This window comes from Larus michahellis, chromosome 3 (genome assembly GCF_964199755.1).
Source record: "Larus michahellis chromosome 3, bLarMic1.1, whole genome shotgun sequence".
Classification (NCBI taxonomy): domain Eukaryota; kingdom Metazoa; phylum Chordata; class Aves; order Charadriiformes; family Laridae; genus Larus; species Larus michahellis.
In genome coordinates, this window is record NC_133898.1 from 52,792,950 (window position 1) to 52,810,000 (window position 17,051).

At 38.4% G+C, this 17,051-nt stretch overlaps 1 protein-coding gene across 1 annotated transcript in view; it reads left to right on the plus strand.

Annotated features, from left to right (window-relative positions):
- Positions 1-406: 406 nt before the first annotated feature.
- The window catches only part of WDR27 (WD repeat domain 27), a 123,743-nt gene continuing 107,098 nt past the window's right edge, over positions 407-17,051 (plus strand). Inside the window, exons 1-12 of the mRNA XM_074578256.1 lie at positions 407-795; positions 1,668-1,809; positions 4,157-4,281; positions 4,787-4,900; positions 6,942-6,993; positions 7,806-7,879; positions 8,768-8,882; positions 9,176-9,308; positions 12,632-12,735; positions 13,173-13,240; positions 14,185-14,318; positions 16,330-16,406. Coding sequence (XP_074434357.1) covers positions 613-795; positions 1,668-1,809; positions 4,157-4,281; positions 4,787-4,900; positions 6,942-6,993; positions 7,806-7,879; positions 8,768-8,882; positions 9,176-9,308; positions 12,632-12,735; positions 13,173-13,240; positions 14,185-14,318; positions 16,330-16,406 — 1,321 coding nt within the window. The 5' untranslated portion in view covers positions 407-612. The remainder of the gene's footprint in view (positions 796-1,667; positions 1,810-4,156; positions 4,282-4,786; positions 4,901-6,941; positions 6,994-7,805; positions 7,880-8,767; positions 8,883-9,175; positions 9,309-12,631; positions 12,736-13,172; positions 13,241-14,184; positions 14,319-16,329; positions 16,407-17,051) is intronic.

Sequence of the window (17,051 nt, forward strand, 5' to 3'; positions counted from 1 at the left end):
TGGACTCGCTCACACATATTCGTGTCAGTCTTGTGCTGTGGTCCCAGAGCTGGCTGTAGCGCTCCAGGTGGGGTTTCATGAGGGAGGAGTCGAGGGGAGAGAATGGCCGCCCTCGACCTGCTGGCCGCCCTGCTTTCTATGCAGCCCAGGGTTCGGTTGAGGAGGGCGAAGGCCCCTTGGCGCCGACGCTACGTTTTGGAGGCAGGGACAACGGCCGCAAGCGGCTGTTGCCGATGGCTGGGGCCTGCGCTGCGCTGGGCGCCCGCAGGCGGCGCGGGCGAGCCGTTATGCTCGCGCTCAGCCGTTGCCCAGCTGCTGCGGGCGGGAGAGGGGCCGGGCCGCGCGGGGCCCTGAGGGGAAGGCGGCCGCCACGCTGCCGCCGCGCTCGGCGGGCGAGGCGGGGGTTTGTCCCGCTCGGCCACCCGTCGGCGGGGCCGGGCTGTGGGGCCGGATAAGAGCGGGAGCCGCGGAGCCGGGTGTGCCCCTACGCCTCTCCCCGCGGCGGGCTGTGTGTCCCGGGCACCCCCGCGCTGTCAGGCGGTAAGGACGCAGCCGGTGAGGCGAAGCCGGTCCCCTCTGGGGCTTCGCCGCGGGGCCCGTGTCAGCCGCAGGATGGAAAGCGGCGGGGACCGCTGTTCTGCTGAAGGAAACTGCAGTCCTGACGTGGTCTGCGAAAAACACTTGTTTAAATCCAAACTGTCGGAGTCCCTTGTTCAGCTGGCGTGTAGTCACCATCACTGTGCTTTCCCTTTGAACCGCAACGAGTTATGCATCTGGAATACAGCGACTGCTCAGGTAAACCCAAAAGATGTCTCTTTATAGGCTGTTATTTCAGAAGGAGACAAAAAGGAAGATATAAAAAAAATATTCGGGGATAGCATAGGAGTGTCAGGTTTCGCTTTAATGCTGGGAAGACATTAGCATTTGTTATGAGCATTGTTACTGAGATGAGACTAATGTAAACTGTTGTGGTGGGTTGACCCTGGCTGGCAGCTAAACCACCACCCAGTCTCCTCCTCACTCCTTCCCAGCGAGGCGAAGGAGAAAATCAGATAGGCAAAAGTGAGAAGAACTCATGGGTCAAGATAAAGATAATTTAACGAGTGAATGACAGAGGAAAAAAGAAGTGATACAAGCGCAATCACTCATGACCACATACAAGCGGACCAGTCCCCAGCCAGGCTTCAAGAACACAACCCCTCAGTCCCCCAATACCTTCATCCAATACCCCAGTTTTATTGCTGAGCACAACATCATATGGTAGGGAATATCCCTTTGCCATTTCAGGCCAGCTGTCCTGGCTCTGTCCCTGTTGAATCTCTTGTGCACCTCCAGCCTATTCGCTGCGGGTGGGGTGGGGCGGCACAGAGTGGGAAAAAGAGAAAGCCTTGATGCTGTGCATGCACTCTTTGGCAACAGCCAAAACATTGGTGTGTTATCAACACTGTTTTTGTCACAAAATGCAAAGCTCTGCACTGTGCAAGATGCTATGAACAAAGTTAACTCCATACCAGACAGACCCAGTACAACTACATAGTAGTTAAGTGATTTTGAAACAATAAAGAAAAAATAGTTGTTTTGGTAATGTTATCCATTTGTAATTTTGTATTGTTCATAATCTGAGTTTGAAGTGACTCATTTATCTCTTCTTTATCTGCATTTGTCAGCCATTACGTTTGTCAGGACATCATTACTCAATTTCTGCGGTGTCATTTGGAAGTAAACCCAACCCACTACTTGTCTGCTCTGCTTCTCGTGAACGTGTGATAGTGTGGAATCTTGACGAATGCACACAGAAAGTGCAAGAAGGTAGAATATTATTTATATAACATATACATATTACGTATATATAAAAGGAAGCGATGCAAAGGCAATCACTCACCACCTCTTACAGGCAGACCAATGCCCAGCCAGTCTCTGAGCAATGGCCATCTTAGAAGACAACTCCCCAACACCTCCTTTTCTTCCACTACTACTGCTATAAAAAGGTTGTTATTTCTGCGTAGCATGCATTAGCCACTCAGATTCATCAGCCCTAACAGTGACCAATACTGCTTTATTTCTGTTGCTCTTCTTTGGCAACGCCAAGCTGAATCAGGCCCGTAGTCCAGGCAGTCTGGTCATCATACCTTCCCAGAAAACTGGGCATTAACAACCGCCGCGCTCCCGAGCGCCCACCGGCCCGCAGCGCCCGGGGGTGCACCCCCGCGGCGACGTGGTGCGGGGCCGGGGATGCGGGGGGCGAGCGTGCGGCCCCGGGAGCTGGCCAAGGTGCTGTGCGGGTGGGGGCGAGTGCAGGCAACCTCGAGGGAAACGCAGAGAAGCACTGCAAAGGCAGTTAAGTTGTACTACAGTGGAATAAAAGGCACAGCAAAATTTTTAACCATAGCAGCACTGCATAACTAAGCATGAAATGCCAAAATAACTAAATGCTACTTATTCTGGAATATGTGTAGAACTAGTGTTTTACATCCTGCTTTGTCTGGTCCTGTCTCTCCTTCTGCCTCTGTTTGGAACACTATTGTCATGTGTATGGAGGAGCAAGGCGAGTATCTGATTTGGGAGGATAGTGCACGAGTGAAAGAGTGTTATGATGATCTAACACAAAGAAAGCAGAAGTTCCAGTATCCTGACCACCATCTTGGTTTGGAGCCTCAACCAATGGTGTTGGCTTCTAGGGACCAGTGCTAACTCCTCTTTGAGCTTAAATCAATTGGAAAGTAGAGGAATAATAGAAAGAAAGGGAGTAAGACCCCTGGAGTCACGACTCACTGGAGTCCCAATGACACTTTGTCCAAAATGTATTGTTATGACATGGTAATTGAGAGATATTTCAGTCACCCTTTGGTGTCAATATTGAGAGTCATATGGCATTGTCCAACACTATTAGAAGTTTCCTCCTTCTTATCTGTGGGTAGGTATTTGCCTATGATTTAATGTGTGGGAGTTGTCTCTTGTACACTACTCCACAATGAATTTGCAAATCTACATATTATGAAAATTAATGTTGTAAAGAAAAGTGAACATTTTAAGTGGTTTTATAATAAATGTCATTATTACATTTTAACCCATGTAAGAGTAACATAGAGAAAAATGGAAGTTAGAAATAGACAGTTAGTAGCAGACAGAATATGTGTAGCTTTTATACAAAGACATTTGAGAGCCAGATTATCTTCTGCTGCCCTCTCTTTCGCTTTTCCTCTTTATCCACAGGCACTTTCGCAGATGCTGTGTAGTCTTTCCCTCCCCAAAACGTGCTCTGCACAGTCTTGGCATGTTTTCTCTGACCATATTCTTATCAACTGTATCAAGGTAGTTAGGGAGTTCTTTGTGTCATCCATCTCTCCATCTTGGTAGATCTTGACACAATAATCAATTGTAGAAGCACTCTACAGCATCTGGGATAAAACCTAGGAAAGGACATGTATCGTTGTTGTGCCTGTATCCTAGTTAATTTGTTGCCTATGAAATCCTAAAATTTAATGAGATGTCCAAAATCTCCTCACATAGTTAAAGGTGGTAACATAAAATAGGGATCTGCAGAAGCACGCCTGCTTGAGCCAGTGAGATGACCGGAATGAAGTAAAACATGAGCCTGTTCTCAAAGCTAGTCTTACCATCTGACTCTGTAATTGTATTTAGTGGCGTACTTCCTCTTTCAGCCCTTTCCCACAGCAGAATTAAAACCAAGAGAAGGAAAGTCCCCCGTGCTTGATGGCTGAGTGGCTGGGATATTCTCCTGGAAGAAGTATTTTTCAAACCCCTGTTTTGCTGGGCTTCAGTCAGGATTTCTTGCCTCCAAAATGAATGTAGCACTACTGGGTTCCTTGGGGACATCAGCCTACTCTAAAAAATTGTATCCATGGCAGTTTTCAATGGAAGTATGATTTGATGGTCACACTTATTGTTAGTATCTCAAAGAGTACCAGATCATATCTAGGCAACAAGGCAGATGGAGGAATCTTGCTTGTGCATAGTTCTATGCTTTGCTTTCCAATAGCCTGGTATAATTAAACTGTGGGTTGTTCCGTACATCTTCCTGACAGAAACTGGGAGAGCTCTGTGGTTAGATAACTGCTATGCAAAGTTTCTAAGAATCTCACTGCACCAGAGTTTTATATTTCATTGAGTCTTATTCACGATAAAATTGCTGCAGGGTTAACACCTCGAGGAATTGTTATAGGAACTCTTTTGGGAATGGTGCTTCATGTAAGATTTAGTCCAGATGACCAACAAGTGGCAGTATGTGCTGGAAAATGGATCTACATGTTAAGTGCAAAGGTGAGATACCATTCTTTGTAGCCATGGTGCTGGTATTTCTTTAACTTATTCACTTTCAAATAAAATCATGATACAGAAATGTCAGTATAATTAAGCAAAAGCATTCATTTTTCTCATAGAGGTGAAAAGTATGAACTAATGCTTGATCATAGAATCATATACCACATAGAAGAACATATTAAAAAAGTTGAAATGAAACAGTATCTCAATAACTTAGAAGAAGAAAATATTCTGAGGACATCTGAAAAATTACTCCTATGTCATTCATTCTGAAGAAGCAAATGTAATGTGTAGTGGTTTTGCCAGCAGGAAGATATACAGGGTCTGCAGTTTCCATAAGAAAAATCACATTGAATTAATATTTTGTATCCAAAACTGGCAATTTTTAGCAACAGTTATTAATTATTATTAATTATTAATTAATTAATTATTAACTAACTATTAAATAATTATAATTTTTAGTTTGAAATCTAATCTGATTTTATTTTTACTTGACTAATTACAGAATGAAGTTATACTAGCTGAATTGGATGGCCACTTGGCACCAGTGACTGCTGCTGAGTTTTGCACATGGGAGAAAAGTATGCTTGTATCAGTGTCAGAAGACAGAACCTTTAAGGCAAGAAAACTGTAGAGCTGCACCTTAAAAAAATATAATTTAGTGAATATGTGAAGTAGGTTTTTTTCCCTTTAAATATTTTCTGAAGATTAAGCAAAAAATCTTTGACTTTACAGAGATCAGGACATTGTTCTTAGAGTTGCTTGGGAAATTATTGTAAAAATTAATTACTCTTTTTTAAAAGAGTAATGCAGGGTTTGTATATTCAAAACTTTGTACAGTGAAGTGTTAACTTTGGTGATTATTATCATCTGTCAAATGGAAATAAAATAAAATATTTTGATCAGTTTGGTTGTAACGGAAATATTTCAGGTATGCTGAACTGAATGAAAGCATTTCACTTTGAGTCTGCTGACACCGATTGCAATTTTCCCTTTTGGGAATTTTGGGCTATTGCATGTAGTGGCTGGGTAATTGCATACTGGTAGGATTTTTTGCCAGACATCTTATACAATGACACCATGGATTGCTGCTGCTGTACGTGACAGCAATTGAAGACAACTTAGACAGTAAGGGGAAAAAAAGAGCTTAAGTGAACCCAGGGTATCTTCCAGGAGATACTGGGTGGGTACCTTGATTAGATACAGTTTAGTCTACTACTGATTGTCCTCTATATGATTCTAAACATAGCCCAACATTTTGGTTCTACAAGCTAAAGGAAAATTAAAGTTTACTATATCAAAGGCTGGGGTTTTTTTTTGTTTGTTTGTCTTTCCTAAATTCAATTTTTATGTAACTATCTGTTCTGGAGACAATGTGATTTTGATTTTTTGTCCTGGTCTTGAAAAAAAAAAGCGAATATTTAATTGGAATTTTAGGAAATATTAATAATTCTGACTTTCTGTTTGATTGCTTCTTATTTAGTTCATGTTGATCTAAGAAATTAAATAGTAAAATGACTAAGGTAAAAATGACTAAAGGAAAAGATCTATATGCTTCTTCATATTAATTTAATGAAGACTTGATAAATTATACAAAATCCGAATAAATAAGTTTGGGGAGGGGTTGTTGTTATTTTATTTTTTTTAACCTCGATAAATGTTGGACTAAAATGACAATCAAATGAAAATAAATTGCAAGTTTCTCAAGTAATTTAGTAAGTAAGTCTTCAAGTTTTATTTTCTCTGCCTGATTCTGCAGATCAGAGGTAATTCTCTGAGGGTAGCCGTACTGGAGTCTATGATAGTTGGCTCCTGTGATTGCGGGACTTGCAGTGTCCAAAACCTTGTTCTCCCCTAGCCCTTTTAGTTGGCCAAAGAATTGAAACAGATAAGAATCTCTTCAGATAAATTTGTGAAGCAAGATCTTAGGAAACAGCTTTTTGGAAGAATGATGTTTACATTCAGAGAGAAATGAGACATGAATAATGAGAAAAGCTTGGGAGCTAAATAGAGGCTCACAACCATGTTCAGAAGGCAGGGATTGACTGTCTGTCTGAGAATTTTTCAATTCCAGCTGTGATAGCAATGATAAATATAGTGGAATTACTTGTGGAGATGAAAGCTCATAGAAGTAACAACATGAGAGGAAAAATTTGGGTTTATTTACCTTTTTTAATCAACTATTAAGCATAAAATGCATCACTTAGAAACGGTCATGTTAATAATGAAAGTTGAGTTATATGTGGGTCTATAGATCATAGTAAGTATTATTGTTATTAATAATGACCTCTTATCCCAGACCCTAGTATGAAAATTGTGAAGCTATGCAAGTTCCCTGTATGAAATCTAGAACCAGTTCAAGTATGTCTTCATTAATTTAGCTTAAGTTACCAAGAGATGAACCTAAGAAAAGATAATAAGTACTTCTAATTACGTTGTGTATCCATACCAGGTGAGTTTCACCTTTTTCACTATGGATACTTATCAATTAAACAAAGCCCTACATAGTTAGAAAAAAATGCTGGAAAAAAATCCTTTACCATGTTGCATCGCTTTCAATGGCTGCATTTCTCTGTTTTCACCACATGATGGCCGTTGAAGTTTCTGTTTTCCTTTAAAGATCTAAGTAGGTGCCTATCTTTTTTTTTTTTTCTCTAAAGGTGTGGAACTATTCTACCGGCCAGTTAATATATCAGTCAGGAGTATTAACGCGTAAGTTTTCTTTTTTATACATACTTTTTCATAGCAAAAATACACTCTCTCCCTAAACAATAATATAGAATTATTATAGAAGTATTTAGTTGATTTAGTGAAAATAATTCTAGTAGACAGGTAGTAGTTAACATATTATCCTTTAAAGCCAGTAGTAAGGAGGAAGGCAAGCATTGTCCCCAGTGCAGCAGGGACCCCCCCCTTCCAATAGCGTTTTTCCTTCAGGAACTATATTGTTTTCAACAGGACCTGCTCAAACTCCCCTTTGGTTGTTCTTGCATGTGGTGCTGTTAGTGGTGATCGGAGCACATTTTGGGGAAACAAGCTGCATGGAGATTGGTTGTTAAACTTTGTGCATACATATTATTGGATGAATTCGTGTAAACTAAAAGCTAAAGCCACATGGTAGGAAAGGAGAAGAAGGGGTGATTCCTCCCTGGTTGCCCGTGGCAATTGCTTCCCTTGAAAACGTGCCTTAACCGCAATATCAGGGTTTGCAGGTGCAAGGCCATGAAACTAACAGCATGGGAATAACAAGGGAAAACTAAAACCATGCCACAGCAGCTTGGGTGAAAGGCTGCAGAAAACGACTGCCATGGCAACTTGGGTGAAAGGCAGGCCACAGACCTGCAAATGGAAGGCCCTGAGCAACACAAAAGCTAAGGCACACAAAACATTGTGAAACCCTAATAATTGCAGTAAGGTTTTTTTTCTCCATCCTTTACGAATAGGAGGATTCAATTTTGAATCATGTATTATAATTAAGTATCTGATTTATGTCTACTCTGGAAATAATTTTATCTTTTTTGAAGCAGCATTTCCTTTGTTAAGTCTGCTAATTGATGAAGAAAATAAACAGATTATCACTGGATGTGCTGAGGGACAGGTAAGAATTGGCCATTAAACTTAGTCTCTATGTCAAAACAGTCAACTGCTATTGACGTATCTGTGTATAAAAAAGTTTCACAATCTGCATACATGTTTTGAACTGCTAAAACAGTTATTTTAGTAAGCATAATTCAGTTCTTTGAGCGTAAGCCATATATGGTATATAAGACCTCTATCACAAAATGGAAACTTTTTTCTGAAAACCAGGAAAGTTTCTAAAAGGACAATCAGTGATTATATGAGAAGAGTACACTGAGAGGCTATAAATATGTCTGGTTTAAAAGAAAAAAGGTGAAAAATAGGATTCTCCTATTTTGGCCAAGGAATGAAACACATGACAATAAATGGAAGAGACTATGATTTCAGCATGTTGGAATTCTAATCAAAATGTGATAATGGTGAATAGGCAGTTCACGTCCGTCGTCTTTAATTTAATGTTAAGAATATGTTTACATGAAATTTTCCAGCTGTTTTCCTTCAGTGTTACCGTTCAGTGAATTGTGAAGAAAATTAAAGATTTAACTATAGTGGTGCGTGAAAAGAGAAAGGTATAAATTAAATTCATGTACATGACTCAGTGAGCAATTACATGCAGGTTACCTGTGACTTTTAATTGTGGGAAATAGTCTATGAGGAGTTTTTTCCAAGACATAAACCTGTGGGAATTAGATGTGCAGTTCAAACGGATAATGGCTAATATTGAATATATGCTTTGATACTCTTAGAAATGCATATAATTGAATTTCTGGTCCAAAATGAGGTTCCAGATACAAAAATTCATTAGTTATATCAACAGTTTTAAATATTGGACCTTTAGTTTGTATTCATGCAAGCTTTATGGTTAGTGTCAAAAGGTTATTGCAATTGCTTTTTCTTTTTCTTGCAGCTTTGGATCTTCAGTTTAATCAGCGGTCATAATTACCGTTGTGTAGCACTTATCAACTTAAAGAAAGAGCAAGAGAAATTCTGTAATAAAGTGTGGAAATCTGGAAAAAAAATAGGTAGCACAGTGCTTCTAGATTGCTGTTTATGATATATTCTAGTTGTTATTGGCTACTGATGGTGTGCTTTTTATACTATGATAATTATAAGTGGTAGAGTTGTGAGTCTCAGACTGTACCATAGAATTCTTATTGAAGCCGATATGATTTATTATTTATATTATTTAAAAAAGAAACTTCTTGAGTGTGGTCTTAGTTCATGCTACTTTACTACTTCTAATTCTTTCTTAAATCCTATCTGTTTCCCATATTTTTTTGTTTTTATAGCTAGTATTGTTGTCTGTCTTCCCTAGGTGAAGGGCAAAATACTTCCAAGCTCTGCAAAACAAACAACATGAGACCAGAAGGATCAGTGGAAACATCATTGCCTGTCCTCTTAATTGAACACTGTGACTTCTTAATATGTTTCCGTAATGAAGAAAACATGTAAGTCCTTTAAAATGCTGCTAAGTATTTGTCTGGAATCTATTCCTAGGAGTTCCTATTGGTTCTTGGATTATTTTCACTGCAACTTACTATTTTTTTAAAAATGCAGTAGGAAAATCAAAGAACGTGTTTAGTGATCTGCAAGTTTTGGTAGCCTACTCTTAGACAGATAATATACACAAACTGATCCAAAGTTAAAACTGGTTTCTAGTCTGAAAAATTATTTTACAAAATTGGCATTGGGAATAGCCATTTTAGCATCTATTGATTCCAATTGATCAAGGAAGATCAATTAAAAAAATAATCAAGAAGCCAATTAGAATGAAAAGGCCAAATTTATTTGGCCGAAGTTTGCTTTCCTAAGGAAGTAAGTCGGATGCAGCCACTGTGTGCCTGTGTCAGTTTGCCTTCCAAATTTAAATAACTTCTGAACTACATAACCTGTTCTAGCCAAACTTCTGTCAGGTATAACTGATTAATCTTCTGGTTACATATAGAAACAATTTTTGATAAACAGGGAAGAAAAATACCCAGCAGTCTTGGATCATTTTGTTTGTCTTTATGTCAAATTGCAATACTTATTAACAGTTATTTTCATGATGCTTGCATTTTCAGAAGGACTACCATTGAAAGGAAGGAAATGGTGATTTTAAAAATGTACATCTCAGACATACTTTAATGGAATGTCAGAACTTCAAGGCCAGAAGATTAATTATTACAGTCAGTTAGTCTTTTTGCTTGTATAATACCACTCTCAAATCAACAAAACTTTGTCTTCATCAAAGCTATAGGTTTGATTTGAACTACAGCACATCTTTAAAGATGTCTTTAATTTAGTTGTTACAGCAACTGACTCATTCCATTTTATTTCTAAATTGAGTTAACCTCTTTTCATGTACAGTTGTTGGCTCTTAGTATGTTTTTTATTTTGATAGTCTAGAACCAGCTGCTATCAAGTTCCCTCCTTGCATAGCAAATTATGGGTCATGAATAAGTTATCTCTACACTCCTGGATAAAATAATTTGCACCTTGTGTAAGGCATGTGTAAGGCATGTAATATTTTTAACATTTGCTTTTGGACTTTTCCTGAAATTCAATCGCATTTCTTTTTCAATGCCCTTTTTGGACATGGTTTCCTGAAATGGATCCACAGTAATAGGTTAATTGAAATAATTTTCTGAATTGAGATAACATCACTTCCTGTACTCGCCTGATACTGCCTGGCATTGTACATCTAAGGACTATTTATGCTTTCAGCTATTTCATCACAGTTGGAGGTTTTGTTCTGCTTATAAACAACCATGACCATTAAATTATTACTATTAATCCAGTTCCATTATATTTTTGGGTTTAGAGTTTTGTATTTAGAGGTATTTTTATGTTTAATTTTTAAATTACCATGTGCTGGTTTTAGCAGGTGGTTCAGATTTGTCTGAACAACTGAGGAATCCCTGGTTTACCATTTTTCCTGCCTGCAATGAAATGCAACAATGAAACTTTTTTGCAAGACTGATATGCAAAAAATTACCGGCCTCATATCTCCCTAAGCTTTTTGACATTGAGGAATTTCTTCACAGTGGATGGCATTTTATTATTTTAAAGTGGGTGTGAGATCAACTTCCTGTATATATTGGTTGACATCATCGTTCATAATAACTTGATAGTGCCACTTCTTTATAAATAATTCAAAGAATTCACAAATTAAATCAGTCTCTTACTGCCATGCATGAAAGTAGTGCAAACCACAAATAAAATTATACAGAGCACATAAAAATGTCACAAACCACAACTGAAACTGTCTTCCCCTATCTGATTTTTAGAGTATTTGACTGTTTCTGTTTTGTTGTGTTTTTTTTTTTTTCTATAAAAAAATACTTAGCCACTGTGGTGAGTCTTTTCATGCCAAGTTTCAGCTTTATATTTTTACATACCCTTATTTCAACTCTTGTACTCTGACCTTACAAATCAATCCAGTAAGTCTATGCACTCTTATTTGGAAAATGTATTAAAATGTTGTGGTTTAACTCCAGCCAGCAACTGGGACCATGCAGCCATTCACTCCCCTCATCCTCACTTCACCCCCCCATTCCCCTGAGAAGGGCAGGGAGAAGAGGGAGAAAAAGGATGAAAAAGACTCATGGGTTGAGGTGGAGACAGTTTAATGGCACAGTAATGGAAGAGAAAATAATAAAAATAAAATAATAATAATAAATTATTAATAATAAATAATAATAGTAAAAAATTATACAAAATAAAGTGATACAATGCAATTGCTCTCACCACCCGATGTTTGATTGCCCAGCCTGTCCTGAGCAGCGATCATGGATTCCTGCTCCCCAGCTAGCCACCATTTATATACTGTGCATGACATCTATGGTATGGAATATTCCTTTCGCCACCTTGTCCTGTTTGTGCTCCTTCTCAGCTTCTATGGGAAGCTGAAAAAGTCCTTGACTTAATACAAACATTACTTAGCAACAACTAAAACAATACATGTTATCTCATAGTTATTTTCAGTATAAATCCAAGACACAGCAGCTAGTAGGAAGAAAATTAAGTCTGTCCCAGCTGAAATGAAGACATTGACCATAATGTCCGTTTTTATTAACTATGGCATCAAAACATTTTCTGTTCGAGGATGACAACCGTTATTTTGTTATAATGATCTTATGCTTGATAACATTTTTCTTCTGTGAGGGTGTTGACTGAAACTGTAACCAGTTGGTCTACCCTGTGGTGTTTGCAAAGACTGGATTTCATTACCTAACTGCAATACTACTGCCACTAAGCACAGACTGAGACAGACATTCAAGGCTCGTCTGTTTTTTCCCCCTTAATTTTTGCTGGTTTTTTTCTTGTACTTTAACTATGTACAAACGCACCTTAAATTTCACTGCTTTTTGTGTGTTCATATTACAGGTGGTAAAAGTAAGAATATACGTGGATTTGCGCCTTTGTTTGAATTCAGCTTTTGTGTATACAGTGCTTTACAGCATCTTTGTGTTACAAACATAAGTTATTTTTGAAGAAAATTGTTTCCTATGCTGTTTTAGACTTGCTATGAGCACTTACATAAAATCAAGGATTGTGTGTTCTGTTCTTAGCTTTCAAAACTTCAACGTTTGATTGAAACTTTTTACTTTGAGCTGCAGATTTTTAAAAAAAATCTGTAAATTTAAAATCTTTTTTTGGGGTTGTGGTTTATTATTATTGTTCTGGGAATGGGTAACAAGTATTAAGAAAACCCAATTGCTGTGTTTTGGATAGTAATAAGGAAAGCTTCTTTATCATACTCAGTTAATTTTTTCTCCTTTTTTAATAGATCTTCTGCCCTGAGTACTAACTATTTTTGGATAGGAAGCTCTACTGGCTTGCTAATAATTAATTTGGCAAACTTTGAATTAGAAGGTTTTTTATCTTACAAAGGTATGATAATAAAATATCTGACTACACCATAATGTGCTTACCTTTGTTATCTGATATAAATAGTATAAGAATTAGTTTGTGAAACAGCAGAATACAGTAAAACCTAAGTGGGTTTTTTAAAATGTTTTTTTTTTCTAATTAATTTTTATGTGTTTTTCTGCCATTACTGACTTGTCTCAGAAGATGTGTTGACACTAGGTTTCTGTAGTGGCTAGCAATGAATTTTTATCTGATTTTGCAGTTTATGAGTGTTAATACAAGGAATGTTATTCTAGTCCTACTTTACAATGTGGGGGTAAGCTAGGATATATATACTGAAGACAGTGGATTATAGTGGTGTCAAATTAGTATGAGTAATTTTTTTTCCTGTCTTAGTGATAGTTTTTTCTTTTGAAATGCAAACTCAGTTTTATAGCACTGTGTTCTTTTTGGCAAAGATTACAGTGACCTCAGCATTCGGTTTGCTGGATCATGTGCAATAACACGGAAGGCAGTTAATGGAAAGGTAATTATACAGTAAACATTGATTTAATGAATGTTTACATTTCCAGTTATTTTCAATAAGTATTAATTATGCATTTTGTTTAATTTTGCATTTATTTTGCTTGGGGTGAATTACACAGTAGTTTCTCTGGAGAAGGTTGATTCTTCTTTATGGAATCTACTAGTTTACATACATGGGTGGTTTTAAAGCTCTCACAGTTTGTGTACTGTCCAAAGTGACTAATAAGCAAAACGTGAATTGTTTTTTATAGTGTTCAGTGTGTACTTTGAATGTCAAGAATGACCATTGGGGGAGCAGAGGCAATCTTTTCAGGGAAAAAAGATACAAGCATTGTTATGCTTCGTTTCTCAAACAAATGCTAGGATGAACTGCTTCTGAATCCTTCCAAGAAATCTGTGCAGACTATTTGAGTTGTGAGAAAATTTCTGTGGAAAGTCACTAAGCGCTTTTAAGGAAGTGAAAGGCATTCTTTTTTGTATACTCCATTTTTTATGTTACAGTTTTCCTATAGAAGTGAGCTGAATCTAGGTCTTTCTACATATTTAACATAGCAGAGTTTTGTTTTAAAGAAGGATTTTGTTTTAAATTCAGTTCTTAGCATGTTCTCAGCATGTCTCTGAAACCAATCTTTCTTCCATGTGTGCTTCTTTTCTCACAACTCTTAACTGCAGAAATATATATATTGTAGAAGGTATTGGAATTTCTGTGACTGTTACATATGCAAGTCTATTAAGACACATATTTAAGCAACATAAGCCTATTTTTGAAGGATAACATTAACCACTTTTTGCTGCTTAATGCTCTGCAAGACTAAATCCATGGATATTTTTGACTAATTTTCATAAATGACACAAAGTGATTTAATTTTCCATTATAAATGCTTCAGTGCTGGAGCTTAAATTATGAAGTAAATGGAGTGTTATTTTATGGTATAATTGCTACAGGTTTTATGCTTGATCACCTCAATGTTTGAAGATATTATTGCTGTGTTGGAAGTTAACCTTGCTGCATTGGTGAGAACTCAGCAGACTGATTTTCTACTAAGTAGAAACAAAAAAAGTCTATCGGTTATTGCCAGGTACAGAATAACTTTAAATGTTTTCTTTCCTCTGAGTTGGATTATGTGTTAGTTTTCCTGACACTGAAGTGCATCAGATGGTTTTGTACAGTGCCATTTGTTGACATGGGATCATGTTTTAGTTGTATTGAGTGGGAGAAATCACAGAATCAAAGAGTGATTGAGATTGTAAGGCACCTCTGCCAGACTTCTTGTCCAGCCGCCCACCTCAAGCAAGGCCACCTAGAGCCAGTTGCCCAGCACCATGTCCTTTTGAATATTTCCAGTGAGGGAGACTCCATATTGTCTCTGGGCAGCCTGTGCCAATGCTCAGTCACTCTCACAAGTAAGAAAGTGTTTCCTAGTGTTCAGAGAGGACCTCCTGTATTTCAGTTTGTGCCCATTGCCTCTTGTCCTTTCACTGGGCAGATGGCACATGGCCTGACCTTGTCTTCCTGACAGCCATGTACTGGTGCATAGGGTTGTGCCTCCCCAGGTGCAGGACTTTGCACTTCCCACTGTTGAACTTCATGAGGTTGCTGTCAGCCCATTTCTCCACCCTGTGGATGTCTGTCTGGATGGCAGCACAAACTTCTGGTGTATCAGATACTCTTCTCAGTTTTGTGTCATCAACAAACATGGTGAGGGTACACTCTGCTCCTTCATCCAGATTGTTAGAATCATAGAATCATAGAATCATTTAGGTTGGAAAAGACCTTTAAGGTCATCAAGTCCAACCATTAATTTAACATTGCCAGCTCCACCAATAAACCATGTCCCTAAGTGCCACATCTACATGTCTTTTAAATACCTCTAGGGATGGTGATTCAACCACTTCCTGGGCAGCCTGTTTGAATGCTTCACAATCCCTTTGGTGAAGAAATTTTTTCTAATATCCAATCTAAACCTCCCCTGGGGAAACTTGAGGCATTTTGTCTTGTTCTGTCGCTTGTTACCTGACACAAGAGATGGATCCCCGCTTCCCTACAACCTCCTTTCAGGTAGTTGTAAAGAGCAATAAGGTCTCCCCTCAGCCTCCTTTTCTCCAGGCTAAACAACCCCAGTTCCCTTAGCTGCTTCTCATAAGACTTGTGCTCTAGAGCCCTCACCAGCTTTGTTTCCCTTCTCTGGACTCGCTCCAGCACCTCAGCGGCTTTCTTGTAGTGAGAGGCCCAAAATGGAACACAGTATTCGAGGTGTGGCCTCACCAGTGCTGAGTACAGGAGGATGATCACTTCCCTAGTCACCTACTCACTCACTCCTACTCACCCTAGTCCTGCTCACCATCCTACTTACCTGTATCATTCCTGATACAGGCCAGGGTGCTGTTGACCTTCTTGGCCACCTGGGCACGCTGCTGGCTCATATTCAGCTGGCTGTCGACCAACACCCCCAGGTCCTTTTCTGCCAGGCAGCTTTCCAGCCACTCTTCCCCAAGCCTGTAGCGTTGCATGGGGTTGTTTTGACCCAAGAGCAGGACGCGGTATTTGGCCCTGTTGCAACTTGATGTTGTCTGTAAATTTACTGAGGGTGCACTCGATCCCCTTGTCCAGATCATTGATAAAGATATTAAAGACAACTGGCCCCAGTATTGAGCCCTGGGGAACACCACTTGTGCCCAGACGCTAACTGGGTTTAACTCCATTCACCACCACTCTTAGAGCCTGGCCAGCCAGCCAGCCAGTCTGTCACCCAGTGAAGAGTACACCCATCCAAGCCATGTTTCTCCAGGAGAATGCTGTGAGAAACACAACATGTGCTTGTAATAAAATCATCAGTTATTATTCACAGGAATGGGATTTAACATGTAAATACAATGGTCTGTGAATCTAGTCAGGGTCAGGGCTTATCTGTGCTGCTGGGTATCTGAGCTGATAACTGATCTGCTATGCCTGATTTGTATTTATGAAAATCTCACTGGTATGACATATACAAACATGCATATAAATATCTAAAAAGTCTTGACGCTTTTTCCTAATCTGACGCTTTTCCATTGCATTGATTGATTTTTGTGCTTGGTTTTATAACTTAGGTGTTCTTTATTGACAAATTCTCCATTGTGTAAAGGTTTAAAGAAAAACTTGAAAGAACCTTCTAGTAAAACATTTGGTAAGTATAAACCAATCTTGAAATGAATTAATAAAGTTATATTTCTAATAACAGTAATTAACTCACAATTGGGTGGTGCCTAATACAATCAATATATTTATTTCTGTTTTATATATTGCATGATATTTTTACTTTAGTAGGAAGGATTTTATCCTTCTAATAGTATTTCATATCCTACATCTGTATTCGTAGTGAAAATGATGGTAATATGGTATTTTTTGTCTTCTAAAAACAATCCTGTGAGAACTTTCTGTGGATTTTCAGAGAGTTTAGTAGTGTAGAATGTTTACATTTTTTGTAAGTCATTCTTTTTCCATAGCATGCGATATATTTTTTTCTGTATAATTTGCCATTTCTTTCTTAATTTTAGTTTCCTGTTTTGGTTAATTTTGTTGTCCTGAATAGTCTTTTGTCAATACCCGAAAGTTTAGGAAGTTAATTTTTGCCTCAATGTTCTACTGTGTGAAAAAAAAAAGGTCTGACTTGCAGTTGCTGTTGAAGCACTTGTAGCTTCTTTGCTTAGCAATAGTAAAGCAAAGTCTAAAAAATACCTGCAAAATAATATTTCATCATCACCTTTTGTTTAGGAAAGATATAAAAATATTAGTAGCTGTATACACGTAGAAATAATCTATTTTTATTATA